The sequence below is a fragment of the Ptiloglossa arizonensis genome, chromosome 6, assembly GCF_051014685.1.
Source record: "Ptiloglossa arizonensis isolate GNS036 chromosome 6, iyPtiAriz1_principal, whole genome shotgun sequence".
In the NCBI taxonomy this organism is placed as follows: Eukaryota; Metazoa; Arthropoda; class Insecta; order Hymenoptera; family Colletidae; genus Ptiloglossa; species Ptiloglossa arizonensis.
In genome coordinates, this window is record NC_135053.1 from 2305168 (window position 1) to 2320700 (window position 15533).

The following is a 15533-nucleotide window of genomic DNA, read 5'->3' on the forward strand; positions in this document are numbered from 1 at the left end:
GATAGTAATTCTATTTTTGCGAACCTGTCGATGAATGATTCTACGCAAAAATATCATCCAGTAAATATCCTCGAACGCGTTCATATTTAAACGACGTAATATTCAACTACAGACATACATTCTATCCATCAGACATCTCAGAGAACGGCCAATAAATTTCAGCAAACTATATCGAGTTCTTTCAAGCGTGTTCTTACATGTGACTCGACGAAGATGCCAAATGACTCTCGCATATTTGAAATACGAATGCATCGACGAAGCATAAGGAGTTACGAAACGCGAAAAATTTGTTCGAATCGGAACAATCGCCGTGGGATCGAACCGACTCTCCAGTCCCATCGGTCCGCGAACAAAACTCGCTTTGTCGATCGGCGATCGAATGTTTCATGTTTCTATCCGACAACGTAAAAACCACGTAAAAGCAGAATATTAGTAGCATAATCGATGTGCACGAAGAAAGAGAAACGGTGAACGCGATTTACACCTAACTTGCAAATATACGAAGAACCAACAGGATTGCCCTCTCGTCGCCGGAGCGACTCTCCGGTCGCGTTGGTCGCAAATCGAACGTTACGTTCGACGGCTTCCAACGGCTCGAAAACAACGGAAAAGTAGAATATCACCATCGACGACACGCGCGGAGAAAGAAAAACGTCCAACGCAAGTCGCAACCTCTCGAACGAGCATGCTCGTTCGACGATCGCCCATTGTCTCGTCGTCTCTCGCCACGGATCCCCTCCCCCGAGGGGACCCACGACCCACGACCCACGACCCACGACCCACGACCCCCAACCCCCGATCCCCGTCCATTCAGACGCTGCGTCACCACGACGACGGAAGCGTTTCTCTCGCGAGTTACGAAAATTCCGACGCGCTTTGACGTTCCACTCGCGATCGCGGCCCCTCCCTCCCACCGTCTATGCCCCCTCCTGGCGCGTGGTTCTCTCCGCGCGGGCTAAATTCGACCGAGCTCGAAATTTTCGCGAAAAGACGAAAGAGGCGCTGACTCCATGGGCATACGGCTCCTAGAATGCTCCACGCTCGTTTGCTTATAGTTTTCTTTGAACTGTAGCGGAAGGTGGCGGATGTGGAGGTGGAAAATTGGGCGCGGACGACCTGGCGCTGGCATCCCGCTATCAGTCTACCGAGGGAGCGTCGCGACGATCGACGAGCGGCCAAAAATCGAGCTCGGACCTCTCCTGCTTTCGAAATCCATCGCACGGGCATCGAGGGGGGGGTGGGTGGGTGGACTACAGGGAGGTCCGAAGGATCGGGAAATCGCTCGACGATCGGACGCCAACCCCCTCCCACCGGACCGGAGCTCATTCCCGAGAGTACCCTTTCTACGCCTCGAGATCCCTTCTCGTAGCCCGGCGTCGTGAACGCGCAACGACCGCGAAGTGGATTCGTCGAAAGGAAGTTCGCGATGAAACGAGCCGAGGAGATCGCCACGGAGGATCTCACCGGTCGGTTCTCGAGCAGTGACGTGCACGCGCGCTGACCGAAACATGTCTCGGGAATGAAACCGAAGGTTCGGCGCTCCTATGATTTCGATACACGGTGTGAAGTCATCGAACAGACTCGCCAGGGTCGGCCGACACGAAAGGACGCCACACGGGTTTATTTTTGCGACCCCTGTCACCGTGTCGCTGTGTCCACGTTCGATCACGTCGCGACGACAGAGAACGCGACCGGGGACGCCGACGCGCGACTCATCGGGCCCGACCTATCGATCGACACGACGGTAGATCCTCAAGACGGGGAACGCGACACCGTTGCCTATCGGAATCAATGCATCGATTAGGATTCCATCCGCCTCTCCGTCCTTCGTTCAACGCTTCACGACTCGCGGACGCGCGGAACTTCGATGCCCGCGAAATCCTTGGTTCGATGAACTCACGAGTGATAGGTGACCGGTGACCGGTGACCGGTTCACGAGTGCTAGATCTTGACTCGGAGGAGAGTGCTCGGGTCCTCGGTCCTCGATCGTTTCGGGAATCATGGGGAGCGACTGCTGCAAATGCGCCAATGGCAACAAACCCGCAATCGCGGGCTCCTTCTCGGACGGATCGGGATACCGGTAGGATCATCCCCTATTCTTCGAAAAGATACGTGAATTGTGCTCGAGGATCGATACGCATCGACGATTCGTGATTTTTTTCATTCCCGAGAGGAATATCGCGCAACCTGTAACTTGTTTAACGTAAGGCGCGAAACAGTGACGTCGCGTCACCGTGTTGCCAAATGTTTTCGTTCCAATGGTCGATGTACATCGATCTCGAGGGAATTTTTCGGCCATGTTGGAAAGTTTCGAACTCAACGAAACCGCGATTTTTCATTCCCGAGAGAAGTATCGCGTAACTTGTAATTCGTTTATCGTAACACGCGAAATAGTGACGTCGCGCCATCGTGTTTGCCAAATGTTTCGTTCGAACGGTCGATGTATATCGATCTCGAGGAATAATTTCGGCCATGTTGGAAAGTTTCGAACCCAACGAAACCACGTTTCCTAATTTTCCTAATTTTCCGAATTTCTCCGTCCACGTTCCTCGTTACGTGAAAACTCACAAGTCGCGTACGCTCGGCGGTTTCTAAATAAAAATAATCGGTTACACGCGTAACCAACGTATTTCGGGCAAACAAATGATCTAGAGCGCCTCGAACACTTGGCATTGCTCTACTGCCCTATTTTCGTCGGCCTTTTTACCGCGACGCACGATCGCGGTGGAAAGAATCCACCGTTCGGTGCCGACAGGATCGCAAGGATGTGCGTATGAACGGATTTCTCGAAGGCCGTCGATCGTTCGGATCATTGAAATATCTCGCAACGATCTAGAAATACCGTGGCCAAAGATCAGTGGTGCAACCGCGTGCGATTGACGCAAGTCCATTGGGAACGCTCCGGCCACGACACGATTCTACATTTTCCTCTCTGCTTGCTTCTGTTCCTGCTTTCTACTTTCGCGCCCTCCCTTGCTCTTCACACCCGTTCGAAACACCCCGAAGACGCGGGCCGGTCTTATCGATCTTAAAATAACGATCGCGACTGAGGACAGCGCCACCGAAAACCGTATCAAAAACACGCGAACGTCCGCGAATGCACGGAATTAATTTATCGTTTCGATGTAAACAGAAATTGGAAAATCCAATGGGGGCACATGGCGAACTCACGGGCACCGATTTTGATGAAACTTTACACGAATGGTCGTGTATTTCGAGTTTGAGGGAGAAACCGTGTCTCGTGTCCAACCGTTTCATCTACGATCGTTTCGTTATTAAATTATAAAGAATATCGAGGAATGTTTGAAATAAAAATAAATTAATAGGAATTTTCCGAATTTTCTTGTTTTCTTTTCGAAATATTGTTCCTATTAATTTACAGATCTCCGGAAACTGTACGAACAGGAATAATTAAAATGGGATGAACATTTCCGGAAGATCACGATCGAAATTGATGTCCGATTGTTCGCGATACCCTCTCGTACGTGAACGTTACCTCGACATAATTATTGACAGTCGCCGTGAAAATGAAATCTATGCCAAGTACACGGATCGTGAAATTGGAAGTTAGGATGTAACAACGTCTGCGATCTGCTTGCTTTCGATATGCACGGTGTACTCAGTAACCGAGCATAATCGGAAAGATTGTAGAGGAAAAATTTTTCATCTTTTAACGAGCTCTATTATCGTGTAACGCGATTCTTTTTTTAGGAGTGCATCGGTGTAGTTACAAAATGCAATTGCGTTTGTTTTTTAAATGGAATCTTCCAATTCTTTTTTTTTCACACAAATTGATCTTCCGTGCCGTATCGAATAAAAAAGTTAAAATTAATACTCTTCAAGATATTTGACATTGTTCCAACGTTTACAATAAATCTTTGAACGTTGCTCCACTACGTTCTAAACATTTTCTTGGGCGTTTTGTTTTTTAACATTTTTTATTAAATTGTTCGGTTGTTCAACACTCTTCTAAACAGTTTTTTTTTTCATTCGTTCTTTCCGTTATTTGTTAGAAGAGAAGGTTCCGAATAGACTACCTTTTCATTGTTTAACAATCATCCGATTCTATAGAATGTTAAATATTCCCGCGCAATACTAATTTTGTCCACACTGTACGTTATTCAATATGACAGAAAGATTCGATCTACGTATAAAAATCCCAGAATTTTATTTAAAAAACAAATGCAACTACACCGATGCGTTCCTGAAACGAAAAGCGCGTTGCAAGACGAGAGTGCTTGTTAAACGGTGAAAAATTTTCCTCTACACCTTTTTTCTATTTACAAAACGATAGAGTATCTTGAACGTTGCAAAATGTCCTCGACAATTTTTACTTATATTTCACACAAAAGAAAATGATAGTCCAGCCCAATTATTACATACACCCCGTACAAACTCTACTTCGATAAGTTTTGTCGTTCGATAAAACTTATTGTACAGTACTACATTGAACGATCGTTTCATCGAACGACAAAGCTTATCGAACAACCTATTACACTTGCCCTTAACTTCCGCTGATTCGTTCTCGATGGTTCTGCAGAACACGGAAAATGTACGAAAAGAGGATCGATCGCTGCTAAGAAATGCAGAACTTATTTCTCGCCCAGACAAAATAGACGTTGCATCACTGCGTACCGATCTGTGCGCTATGCTGACGGTTGCATCGTGCAACGTCGCGGATGCGCCCATATGCACGACGATCGAGCGAGAATCATCAAGGGTGCATTACGCGCGTAGAGGCGCGAATTGCGCAAACGCGGTTTAACGCGGACGGCTGAATGAGTCCGCAATAGTAGACGTCGGTTCTTTCTAACGTCTGCCACTGCAACGAAATAGCAAATAGACACGGTGCGACGATGACCATCGGTCCGATTGGACCTCGGCCATCGCCCCGAGGCGAACCACAAACTGACATTTGGGGATTGCAAAACCGCCCCCGTTTCATTGGAAAGTAGTTCCTCCTCACTTTCCCGCCGAATCTTCGAACACTTGTAATTACGCTCGACTTCGTTATCTCCAATCCGTACGATGATTACAATGTTTCGTCATTGTATTCGCAAAGTATTTAGATTTTAGGAATTATTATAACACAGGGAAGTTACCGACACGGATATTATGAAATTAAACGTTACGTTACTGTGTAAGTTCGTTCGCTTCGTTCCACTGTTTTAAACGTCGCGATTCGTTCCAATGTTATTTATAGACCACCAGCGTGCATTTCAAGATCGTAACTCGCTCGAATAATCCGCAAAGTACCCGATTTCGATGAAACGATGTAGACTCGTAGGGTGAGTGAAATTAGGGAGCTCGAATCCGAGATCGAAATTACTGAAGATGGGAAGGAGATTCTCGAAAAAAGTTTTAGAAGAAATTGAAAGGAAAGAAAGTAATTCAGATTCGAAAGTAATATTTCCGTCTATAGGTTCCACGTACATTTTGCTGTGTTAATTCCCGAAATAAGGAAACATTTAATGCGTGTACGATATATTTCTTTCGTGTTAAATAATGTTTTTGGAAACCAAGCAAAGCAAAATGAAAACGCGTGACTTTTGTTAAAATGTAACGTTGAAAACATCGCGCCAAGGTTAAAGACAGTTGAGTCACGAGACGAAATATCTGTGACACTTATGTAACAATGTAAGATTAAACTATGGTGCAAACATTGAAGAATACACGGTCGAAACAGCTGAAAGATCCAAGAGTACGACACTTCCTAAACCCAATGATTTCAGGGTTGTATGACGTAATAGATACGGTCAATCGTAAACATTTTTGAGTCGCCAGAATCGATATCAACCACTTACAACATATGGAATTCAGGGTCGATTCCGTGTAAACTACCCCCACATACCCGTGGTACACAATAATAACGACTGTGCATTCACGGTGTTCTTAATTTATGAAGCGTAAAAACAATACCAATTACTATAATATTTTCATTTTTTATCTCCAAAATCAAATTTAAGATCAAATTTTGTAACTCGACAGTCGTTACGGATAATTCCATAAATTCGAAATCGAAAAAGGAAAATCGTTTTCTTCTTCCAAACTTCCATTCATAAAAAATGTGTCTATTTTCGTGCATTTTTCGAGCATTTGGAATTTTATGAAAATGTCATGGCGAATGTTTTTTCCGAGTTAGAGAAGGTTTCGATTTAACCGAATCTAAAGTATACGATAAAGTAATTCCCACTCTCAAGCGATCAAGTAGGGAACCCCAATTTACTTGAAAACGGGATAAGTACCGAGGTCAATAACACAATCGCTCTATGTAAACACAGACAGCGGGAACACACGATGATTTTGCATTTTAAATACACTGACAAATTTATCAGTTACTCACATTTTGCCTAATTTATTCGTGAAATAATTAATGTTCATAAGTTTCAAGAAAAAAGCATTATTTTTGTAAGTTCTGCAGAATTAAAAGATTAAATTTAACGAAAAAATAGTTCCAATCGTATAGTGTTCAGCGTTACGTTATTTTGCATCTAAAGTGTTAAGAACGATACTTCGATATCGTTATTAAAGTAAAATGTGAGTAGGCTACTGATCGTTAAATTCTGAGATTTTATATAAAATTATTGAACTTTTTCTAACAAAGTATTCTTTAATTTTTACTCTCAAAAAAGTATTTAAATTCTAATAATCGTGAAGAGAACGAAAGTAACAGCGTTTAATGATTACAGAACACGCGGAGATGTACCTATACAATCCGATCGATATCGGATTCAAATGAGAGGCAACGTTGTTCAGTTGACCCTAAAGCAATCACAGAAAGACGATACAGGACATTATGCTTTGGTGGCGACGAGAGTCGGTCAAGGATTCGACAAGGGGTCCTCGAAGAGGATTCACCTCAGCGTCGACGAACCGATTTCCGAGGAGGGTGATCCACCGGTCTTCCTGCGACGATTGACCGATCTCGCGGTCAAGGTCGGCACCAGGACTAGGTTTCTCGTGGAAATCCGAAGTTCAACAACACCGAAGGTAACCACTGCAATCGCACGTAACATGCTGTTAATCCAATTCTAGACCTTGATGACCAATCATAAGTATGCCAACTTTTCATGTTATGTCAAAATGTGCTGTGATTAATCATATTTTGTCAATATTTTCTGCGATTAACCACATTGCGAAGAACATCGTGTGAAAATAATAATAATAATAATGATGATAATAATAATAATAATAATAATAATAATAATAATAATAATAATAATAATAATAAGAAGAAGAAGAAGAAGAAGAAGAAGAAGAAGAAGAAGAAGAAGAAGAAGAAGAAGAAGAATCATCATCATTTGTTTACGAGTATAAATCTTTGGTATCAAATATAATACATTAACCCATTTCCCAGCGTGGTCACCGTTTGAGGATTCCCGCCATTTTTAAGATTATAAGACTCGCATGTGATTTTAGTACGAAACGTCGAATATGTTCGTTGGTCTTTATTTTCTACTTCTTAAGTAAAGCTTTTATTATATTTTTCAAATTACTGTTTGACGTGAAAAATTTAACAAATCATTCGCATTATAATGCAATTGGCACGTGTATAGCATTTGGAGTAGAATATTTTTCTGTAAAAGAAATCTTCAAATCTTGTTCAAATCTTATACTCTTACACTCTTATGATCGAGAACCATAGAGATTCTATGAATCATTTATTTTTCAAGCATGTTATTAACGCTAGGGAACCTAAGGCAGGGTATTTGTTTTAATTTTGTACGGTACCATTCCACAACATTTACTCCAGATGAATGAAAGTCATTAGTCGAGTAAAATTTATTAACAAACATAGTATGTTCCTTTCTGTTCATATTACTTCTTTCTTTCAAATATTTGGCTTTTCTAAAGATATTTATGTATAACGCACGTGGATTCGAAGACCTTCCACCTTAATCTTTAACGTGGTATTAGTTCATTCTTTCTAGAATTAAAAGTATCTATACACGGTCAATATTATTATGCAATATCGAATATTGGCTGGGATCTCTTAATGATACTATAGATCGATGCAATATAATGAAACCATAAAAAAATGTCTACTACTAACAAAGCTCTGTCAATATATTGAGACGTGTATAGATACTATTGCACAACATACCGTGAATATATCGTAAAAATATATACAGTATTGGAAAAATATATTCGGAGACAAACAATTTTGAATGAAATATTTCTGCTATTCAAATTTTCGTTCGTTATTAAACGATCTATATAATGAAAATTCATTGACAATTTTACTTATAATATTTTAAGATACAACCAAATAATAATTAAAAATATTACAATATAAGTCACTGTTCAAACATATTACATTTATCTAATACCATATATATAATATTGAGCCATCTCTGTGAGTCACAACTTCTCGTAATATTGACACAATTATTACCGTCTCGATAATTTGAACAAAATTACTGTCGCTTCGATAATATTAACAAAATTCTTACCGCTTCGATAATATTAACGAAATTATTATCGCTTTGATAATAATGAAATTATTATCGCTTCGATCATTTTCATAAAATTATTATCACTTCGATAATATTGACCGTGATCTGTGGTACTTTAGCGCCAAAAAGCACGATGTCCAGCGAAGGAACCCCGAATGTTCCTAAATATTGATAGACCGGGCAGGGCGTAGAATCTGTGCCAAATTCGGTGATCAACCCGGAAGAGCGAAGCGAAATCAGTCGGTGATTAATAGCCACGGATTTCAGTTGGTTGTTCTGCCCCGGTAGCAGACGATGCGGGAAACGAATTGCACCAAAAGGGACCCCGCGAGGTCCATGACCCGAGCTTGCGGCGAGAGACGAAAAGGAGAAAACGGAGATCGTTACGCGGTCTTATGCGTCGTATTACGACTATTATTACGCGCGCGCGTACACTATGTCTGAAACTATGCCCGCTGATCGGCTAAATTTGCGTGCGTTCCGCCGCTCGCTCGTAAACCTCGAAATGGTCGTTTTCCCTAGTACGTAATGGTCTCCAACGTTGCGTAACGCCCCATAGAGGAAAAATCTCGGCAAAAGAACAACGAAAACTGTCCGAACACACGGAAGTTAAATCTTGTCTATAATTGTTGATAAAAGTGGATATCCCTCGCAATGTTCCGAGATCCTACGTTACAGTGACTTCCAAAAGTATACAACTTTTTTTTTAAGAACGTAAACAGTTTTTTTAGTTTCTTCTTTGTAGCTTCGAATTAATAAATTGCGTATATCTGGAAAACATTCTTTGATTTAATAATATCGTCTTCGAATTAACGAATAGCATATTTCTGGAAAACATACTCTTCGATACGATATCGTTTGGATATTGTTTCGGGCAGTTTTTATATGATTTTTAGGAATGTTTAAAATTATAGTAGTATTTTTGGAAAAGTACGATACAAAGCGATGAAATGTTATCAATGCACGAAGTATAGTATTTGAAGACTATTCACTTCCACGAGTACCTTGAGATGTGGAAAGTCCAAACAACAGAAGACGATAAATTCCCATGAGGATAGAAACAGAATTAGAAATGAAACATCGTTATAGCAAGAAATGAAGATGGTGTAGAAGAGTATTGTATTTTTATCACAAATTAATCCACGCTTGCGACACCGTTATTTTCACAATTGTTACACAATCGTTATTTATATTTTTGCAAAGGGAAAATTTTTAAGTACCCCTACTGAATAATTTATACCCCTTGACTTATATCGCTCTTATTACGAATAAGTTGACACGTAAAGCTGTTTTTTAGCCATTTATTTCCATCCTTTCGCAATCTCATCAAACATTACCTTTTCCTTCGAGCATACACACACACACACACACGCGTGCGCGCGCGCGCGCGCGCGCGCATGTACACACACGAGTGTCCGATAAGTGACCGAAGACGAAACCTCAATTTCTTCAACGTTACATTTTCCTCGGTAGAAACAAATTTATCCCTGTTGATCTCTTTATTACTTTCCATTTACTTCAAGCATTTACGTGAAGGACACCATATTTCAAATGAATATTAATTTCAATATCGTAACGTGACAACATCGTGTCACGTAAGATTGATAAATATCACGAGCCAATACGAGTTTAGATTTCTATTTCTTTTTGACAGAATAATTTGTCTAAACGTATTAAATTTGCGTTTGAACTTTGAACTTAGGGTAGGCAGAACTCGAACATTCGAGATCTCGAAAAGCGAACCTTGGATGAATCGTTACGTAATCGAACGATCGAGTGCAATCTTTCTCCAAGTATTTATTTATCGTGGCAACAAGTTAGGTGGAAACTGTACCGAATCCACCTGACATTGATTTTTCTTTAACGCGCGGTGCTTGACAAGCCGCTGACGTCAGTGCACGCGCGTTGTCGCTTAAATCTTTCAACGGTGTCGTTGTTGTTTAATTCCAGATTACTTGGCAACGAAATGCCGAGGCGGTCCACGCGGGTTCGAGATTCTCTTTCGTCCACGAGGGGAACTTCTACTGCGTTGACGTGGCTCCTGTCACTATCGAGGATGAAGGTTACTGGACCTGCATGGCGGAAAATCAAAGCGGCAGATCCTCCTGCGCGTCCCGTTTGACGGTGATCGGTAAGGATGATCGTTTACCGGACGCAAGAATCGAAGCAAGGGTGCTTCCACTCGTGTTTCTGAAGCCGAACACAAGTAAATTGGAAGCGAATCGGAACGGCTGACTCCTGTCCCTTATAGTCAGAAATAGAAACGAGCGAACGTGGAAGATCGCGTTCGAAGATCGAGTCGGAGAAATGGCGAATCGCGGCGAAATGAGACGCGGACCTCCAATAATAATCGCTACGGAATCTTTATTTTCTTTTCAAATTACTTTGGAATTAATTTTGAAATTAATTCGCGTTAGAAATACTTTCTCTCTGAAAATTCCTTTCAGAAGCGAAGATTCAGAAGTATTATGTCACAGGTTTTGATTAATTTTTATCACTTCTCAGAACTTTTTCAATTATACGTTATACGCATATAAGTGATCGAATTTATTTACAAGCTAAGGATGTATAAATGGTGTTTACGTAATTATACATTTACACACTGTATCGTTTTTTTATGACCAGTTTACGACACGTTACGTTTTCTGCAAGGTGTTATACAAAATGTTCGATAGTAGACGAAGAAACAAATATTCTTAATGTGTTGCATAGTTATTACAATTGCAAAAAGGTTGTAGATCGAAGCTACTGAGATTTTAAACCACTTTTCTCGAAAGGTGTATATAATTATTGCCCGAGTAACTATTGGCACGCGTCTAGCTTTAGTTTTTATGTCACAGTTCCAAAAGCTTACAAGCGACCAGAATTCCTTGAGGAACTTCGTGCCCTTCTCACAGAGACTGGTACAGTGTCCTTAGAATGCAAAGTGGTCGGTGTACCTACACCGGTGCTGAGATGGTTCAAGGACGACAAAGAGATCAAGGCCGGTGATGTCTTCGCTCTGACTGCCAATCCTGATGACCCAACATCCCTCGGCATTTATACATGTGAGGCGGTAAATTGTATGGGAGTCGCTTATTCCTCTTCCAAAGTGAGTACCTGCAACAATATTGTTCGACCAAAAATTTCAAACACAGGCTCGACGTTTCTTTAATTTGTTTAAAAACTTTTTTATATTTGGTCGATATTAAAAAACATAACTATTATAATTCTACTCTTGTTCTGGAAATTTTATTACATATTTATACATTTTACATCGCAATATCGACAATAACTCAGAGCAACCAAAAACCAATCGAAGAATCGTTTTTTTTTAAAAACGCAGAACATGAATATCGTCGAGTTTTGCTCAGATATAAATTTTACAAAGGCTAACTAGAATGTCTGACCCATTGATTTGGAATACCTTCCAAGTTTAGTCTTTCTTTATCTCTACGATACATATTGCTTTTAGAATATTCGACCAAACTGTAAAAATGGAAACATTTTCTAACTGCAAGGAGGCGAATTATAGCCGCTTAAATGTAAATCTGCAACTAAATACAGTCATTCAGAGTTTTGCGTAAATAAATCCGCGAACAATGATAATTCGAGCTCAATAAATACTTTTGAAAATAAATAAATTCTGAATCCTTTGTGCCACATCGGCGAAATATTATTGAATAACCTCATTTTCGTTACGATGTATCCAACACCTACGAATTTTTGTCGAATATTTTTCTTCTTCGCAATCGAAGGAACATCAACCATGTATTTCGCGAACACGAGTGAATTTATGGTCATCGTAACGAAATCTTTCATTTCGTAGGTGCATGTAGTTGGAAAAGGCAGCAGAGAGGGTTCTCTGAAACCAGCAGATTCTTTGACACCATCCGGTCCTCTTCCTATTTTCAAACGAATTCTGCAGGACGAATGTTGCAGAATCGGGGATACTCTTCGACTTTCTTGTCAAGGTATTATCGTAATTCGTATTTTCCAGAATTTTATAGACTTTGTTTCAGCTTTAAAAATAAGATCGGAGAAGTCTAACCGGTAGATTTATATGTACTATTCAATCTGAATTTTATTCATAATGTTGATCACGTGGCTTATATTGGTTAATATATTTTTTCGAAAAAGATTCGCTTCTAACTTTGCGATATTAACAGTTCAAGTTCCACCATGGCCAAAGGTCATTACATGGTACAACAAAGAAGGACGCATCGAGCCCAGCGATAAATACCACGTAATGGAGGATGGTCTCGGTGGATATTCTATAGAGGTGACTCCTGTGGAAGCCATGGATGAGGGCGAATGGAAATGCGTCGCGACGAGTGCAGAAGATATGAAGCAGTTTACTACTAGCTACGTTGCAATGTCCAGTGAGTGCGACAAGAATAATTTATTTCCTTTTACACGTAACACTGCCCTTGTATAAAAGTTATGCAAGTCGGACAAAGTAAACAAGAAAGTTATAAACACCATTCAATGTTCCGATAGAATCATATCTGTCAAATGGTTAACGAAAATCGTATACAGGGCGATTTTACACACGACGTGCACCGTAACAGTGTTCACAATTTTTTAGTAACTTGAACCAATTTGACAAATTAACTATTAATTTTTCTGGAAAAAATGATCGTAATCTTGTATAGTTGAAATTCATAGGAATTGGTTGAAAAATGGACTAATCTGATTTGCAACTTCCAAACGACTTAAAATTATTATAAATTGCTTAGAAATAGTAGATATCGTTAAAACGAGTACCCCGTAGATTACAGAAGGTGAAAAACCTGTAGACTCACCGCAAATAGAATATTCTACTATTTAACATCTGATTACCTCGTATAGTAATGTCCAACTATTTCAAATTTACGAATTCAATATTACGAATAGAGCAGGCTAATCGATTTTTGCTTGGGCCGGTTCAGTTCCAAAGAATTACAGGAAACCACGCTTCATGGAAAGCTTGAAAGCCGTCTTGACCGAAGAAGGATTAGTATCTTTTGAGTGCAAGGTCGTCGGATTCCCAACACCTTTGCTGAGGTGGTTCAAAGATGGCCAAGAATTGAAGCCAGGAGACGTTTATCAATTAACCGGGACCAACTCCTTGGGTATTTCACCAATGACATTTTAAATGTTTTTTCGAATGTGTTCCATTTACTTTATTACAATTGTTTCTACCAGGTTCCTATTGTTGCATCGCGAGAAACTGCATGGGAGAAGCAAAAAGTTCAGCCGAATTAACGATCGAAGATATTCAAAACCAGCTTAACGAAGAAGAACGTTTGCAGCTCTTGAGTACAAATCAACCGCCCACGTTCATCAAAGGTCTCAGGAGCTGCGAGGCAAGGATCAACGAAGATTTTCGATTCACGATTCAAGGTATTGCACGACAATGGTTTGAAACATTTTTAACAGGATCTTGAAAGTTATAATCAAAAAAAAAAAAGAACAAACATTTCGCGGACTGAAAATCAATTTTACCGCTTTTTCGTTGTTACCACAAAATAATTTTATAAGATCGATCGACGCGCGTTCCACACTTTACTGCTAAAACTAAGAAGAAAATTCTATTAAACACGACTTGTGTTACTTTGTACATTTATTTTGCATAAACTGTATCTCGTACAAAATTATCGAGTTGTTTATCTCGTACAAAAAGCCATGTTTCTTTGTCGTGTTTACTAAGATTGTTTCCTTGGTTTCGAGACGCGCGGTAAATTTCGCGAGACGATATTTCAAATGACCTTGTAAAGTTCTAGAACCGAATGATTACTTTGCCTACAGTTTGCATCTGTGAATTAATAAATTTTGCAGTCAGTATTGCCCCCGAGCCAAGCCTCTCTTGGTACAGGGACGATGTACAGGTGGAACAGAACGAGAAATATCAAGTTGGCAAGGAAAATCTTGGCACGTGTCACTTCGATGTGCAGAAGCTCGAATTTGTCGACCAAGTGAGTAAACTCGACTCGTAAACAACAAACGAAATGTATCGACAGAGATGGTTAATTCGCTAAACATTCTCGATATTTAGGCCGAGTGGAAGTGCGTGGCTTCCAACGACTTCGGTCACAGCGTCACTTCCTGTTTCCTTAAACTAATCATTCCCAAGCACTTCAAGAAACCGAAGTTTCTCGAAAGTTTGCGCGCCATACTATCAGAGGAGGGCGCGGTGAATTTGGAGTGCAAAGTGATCGGTGTCCCACAGCCGATTCTTAAATGGTACAAGGATGGCGTGGAGCTGAAGCCTGGAGACATCCACAGAATCATCTCGGGACAGGATGGAACTTGTTGCTTAGGAACGTACACCTGCGAGGCAACGAACTGCATGGGAACTGTCAGCAGTTCCGCGTCACTTTTAGGCTTCGAAGGTAAATGACAAAATTCGATAGCTACTTTTGAATCAATTGTAGATGCCAGAATTTTACTCCGATTGGAATCAACCAAAGAATCGCACAAATCTAAAGTTCCAGCTTTATAGTAGCCATCGCCTAGGCAACACAAATTGTACTTGGTCAAAACCACAGTTGGTGAGTTTGACTATCGTGCATTTATTTCAAAATACAGTGACCCCGCGATAAAGAGTTAAGTTGGCCTCTCTGTGAAACGCAGCAAATTATGACCGCCACTCCGTTATGTTTTATTGTAGCCGTGGATCTTCGTGAGAATGTTATTAATAGATTGACGAAATTCTCCCGATGAAAATTAAATCAAACGCGACACTATTCGAACCATTTTCAATTATACGTAATTAAAATTTTCCCAGAAACGATTCGTATGATTTATGAGTGGAAATAGTCCGAATACGGTTATATTTTATTTCGTTGATATATCGATACTACTCTCGTGAAGGTGCAATGAGAAATATAACATCCAAGTGATATCGCTTTAAAGTCCAACAAGCTACACACGTTCCAGGTTTATTCCTGGAACAAATTCGCTACCGTCCCTCTTTAAAGCGTTCCACGTGAACCCGAAAGTGTACATTTTATCGAGAGATTGCTGTATATACTGTTTTCGACCTTTAGTGCGCGTTTTCTTCAGTGAAAACAATACATTTTATAAAAAGTAATATAATCGACATAATGAGACAAT

The 15533-nt window shown here is 40.5% G+C and overlaps 1 protein-coding gene across 5 annotated transcripts in view; it reads left to right on the top strand.

Annotated features, from left to right (window-relative positions):
* LOC143148563 (uncharacterized) overlaps window positions 1–15533 on the top strand; it is a 95588-nt gene that overhangs the window by 5221 nt on the left and 74834 nt on the right. For 4 of the 5 annotated variants that reach the window (XM_076315006.1, XM_076315002.1, XM_076315005.1 and 1 more), the window contains exons 3-11: window positions 6690–6990; window positions 10407–10587; window positions 11297–11547; window positions 12265–12409; window positions 12605–12817; window positions 13367–13549; window positions 13623–13820; window positions 14256–14392; window positions 14473–14809. In XM_076315006.1, the coding sequence (XP_076171121.1) occupies window positions 6690–6990; window positions 10407–10587; window positions 11297–11547; window positions 12265–12409; window positions 12605–12817; window positions 13367–13549; window positions 13623–13820; window positions 14256–14392; window positions 14473–14809 (1946 nt within the window). Of the gene's footprint in view, window positions 1–1259; window positions 2081–6689; window positions 6991–10406; window positions 10588–11296; window positions 11548–12264; window positions 12410–12604; window positions 12818–13366; window positions 13550–13622; window positions 13821–14255; window positions 14393–14472; window positions 14810–15533 lie in introns of those variants that run through there. The other variant, XM_076315003.1, reaches the window with a different exon arrangement.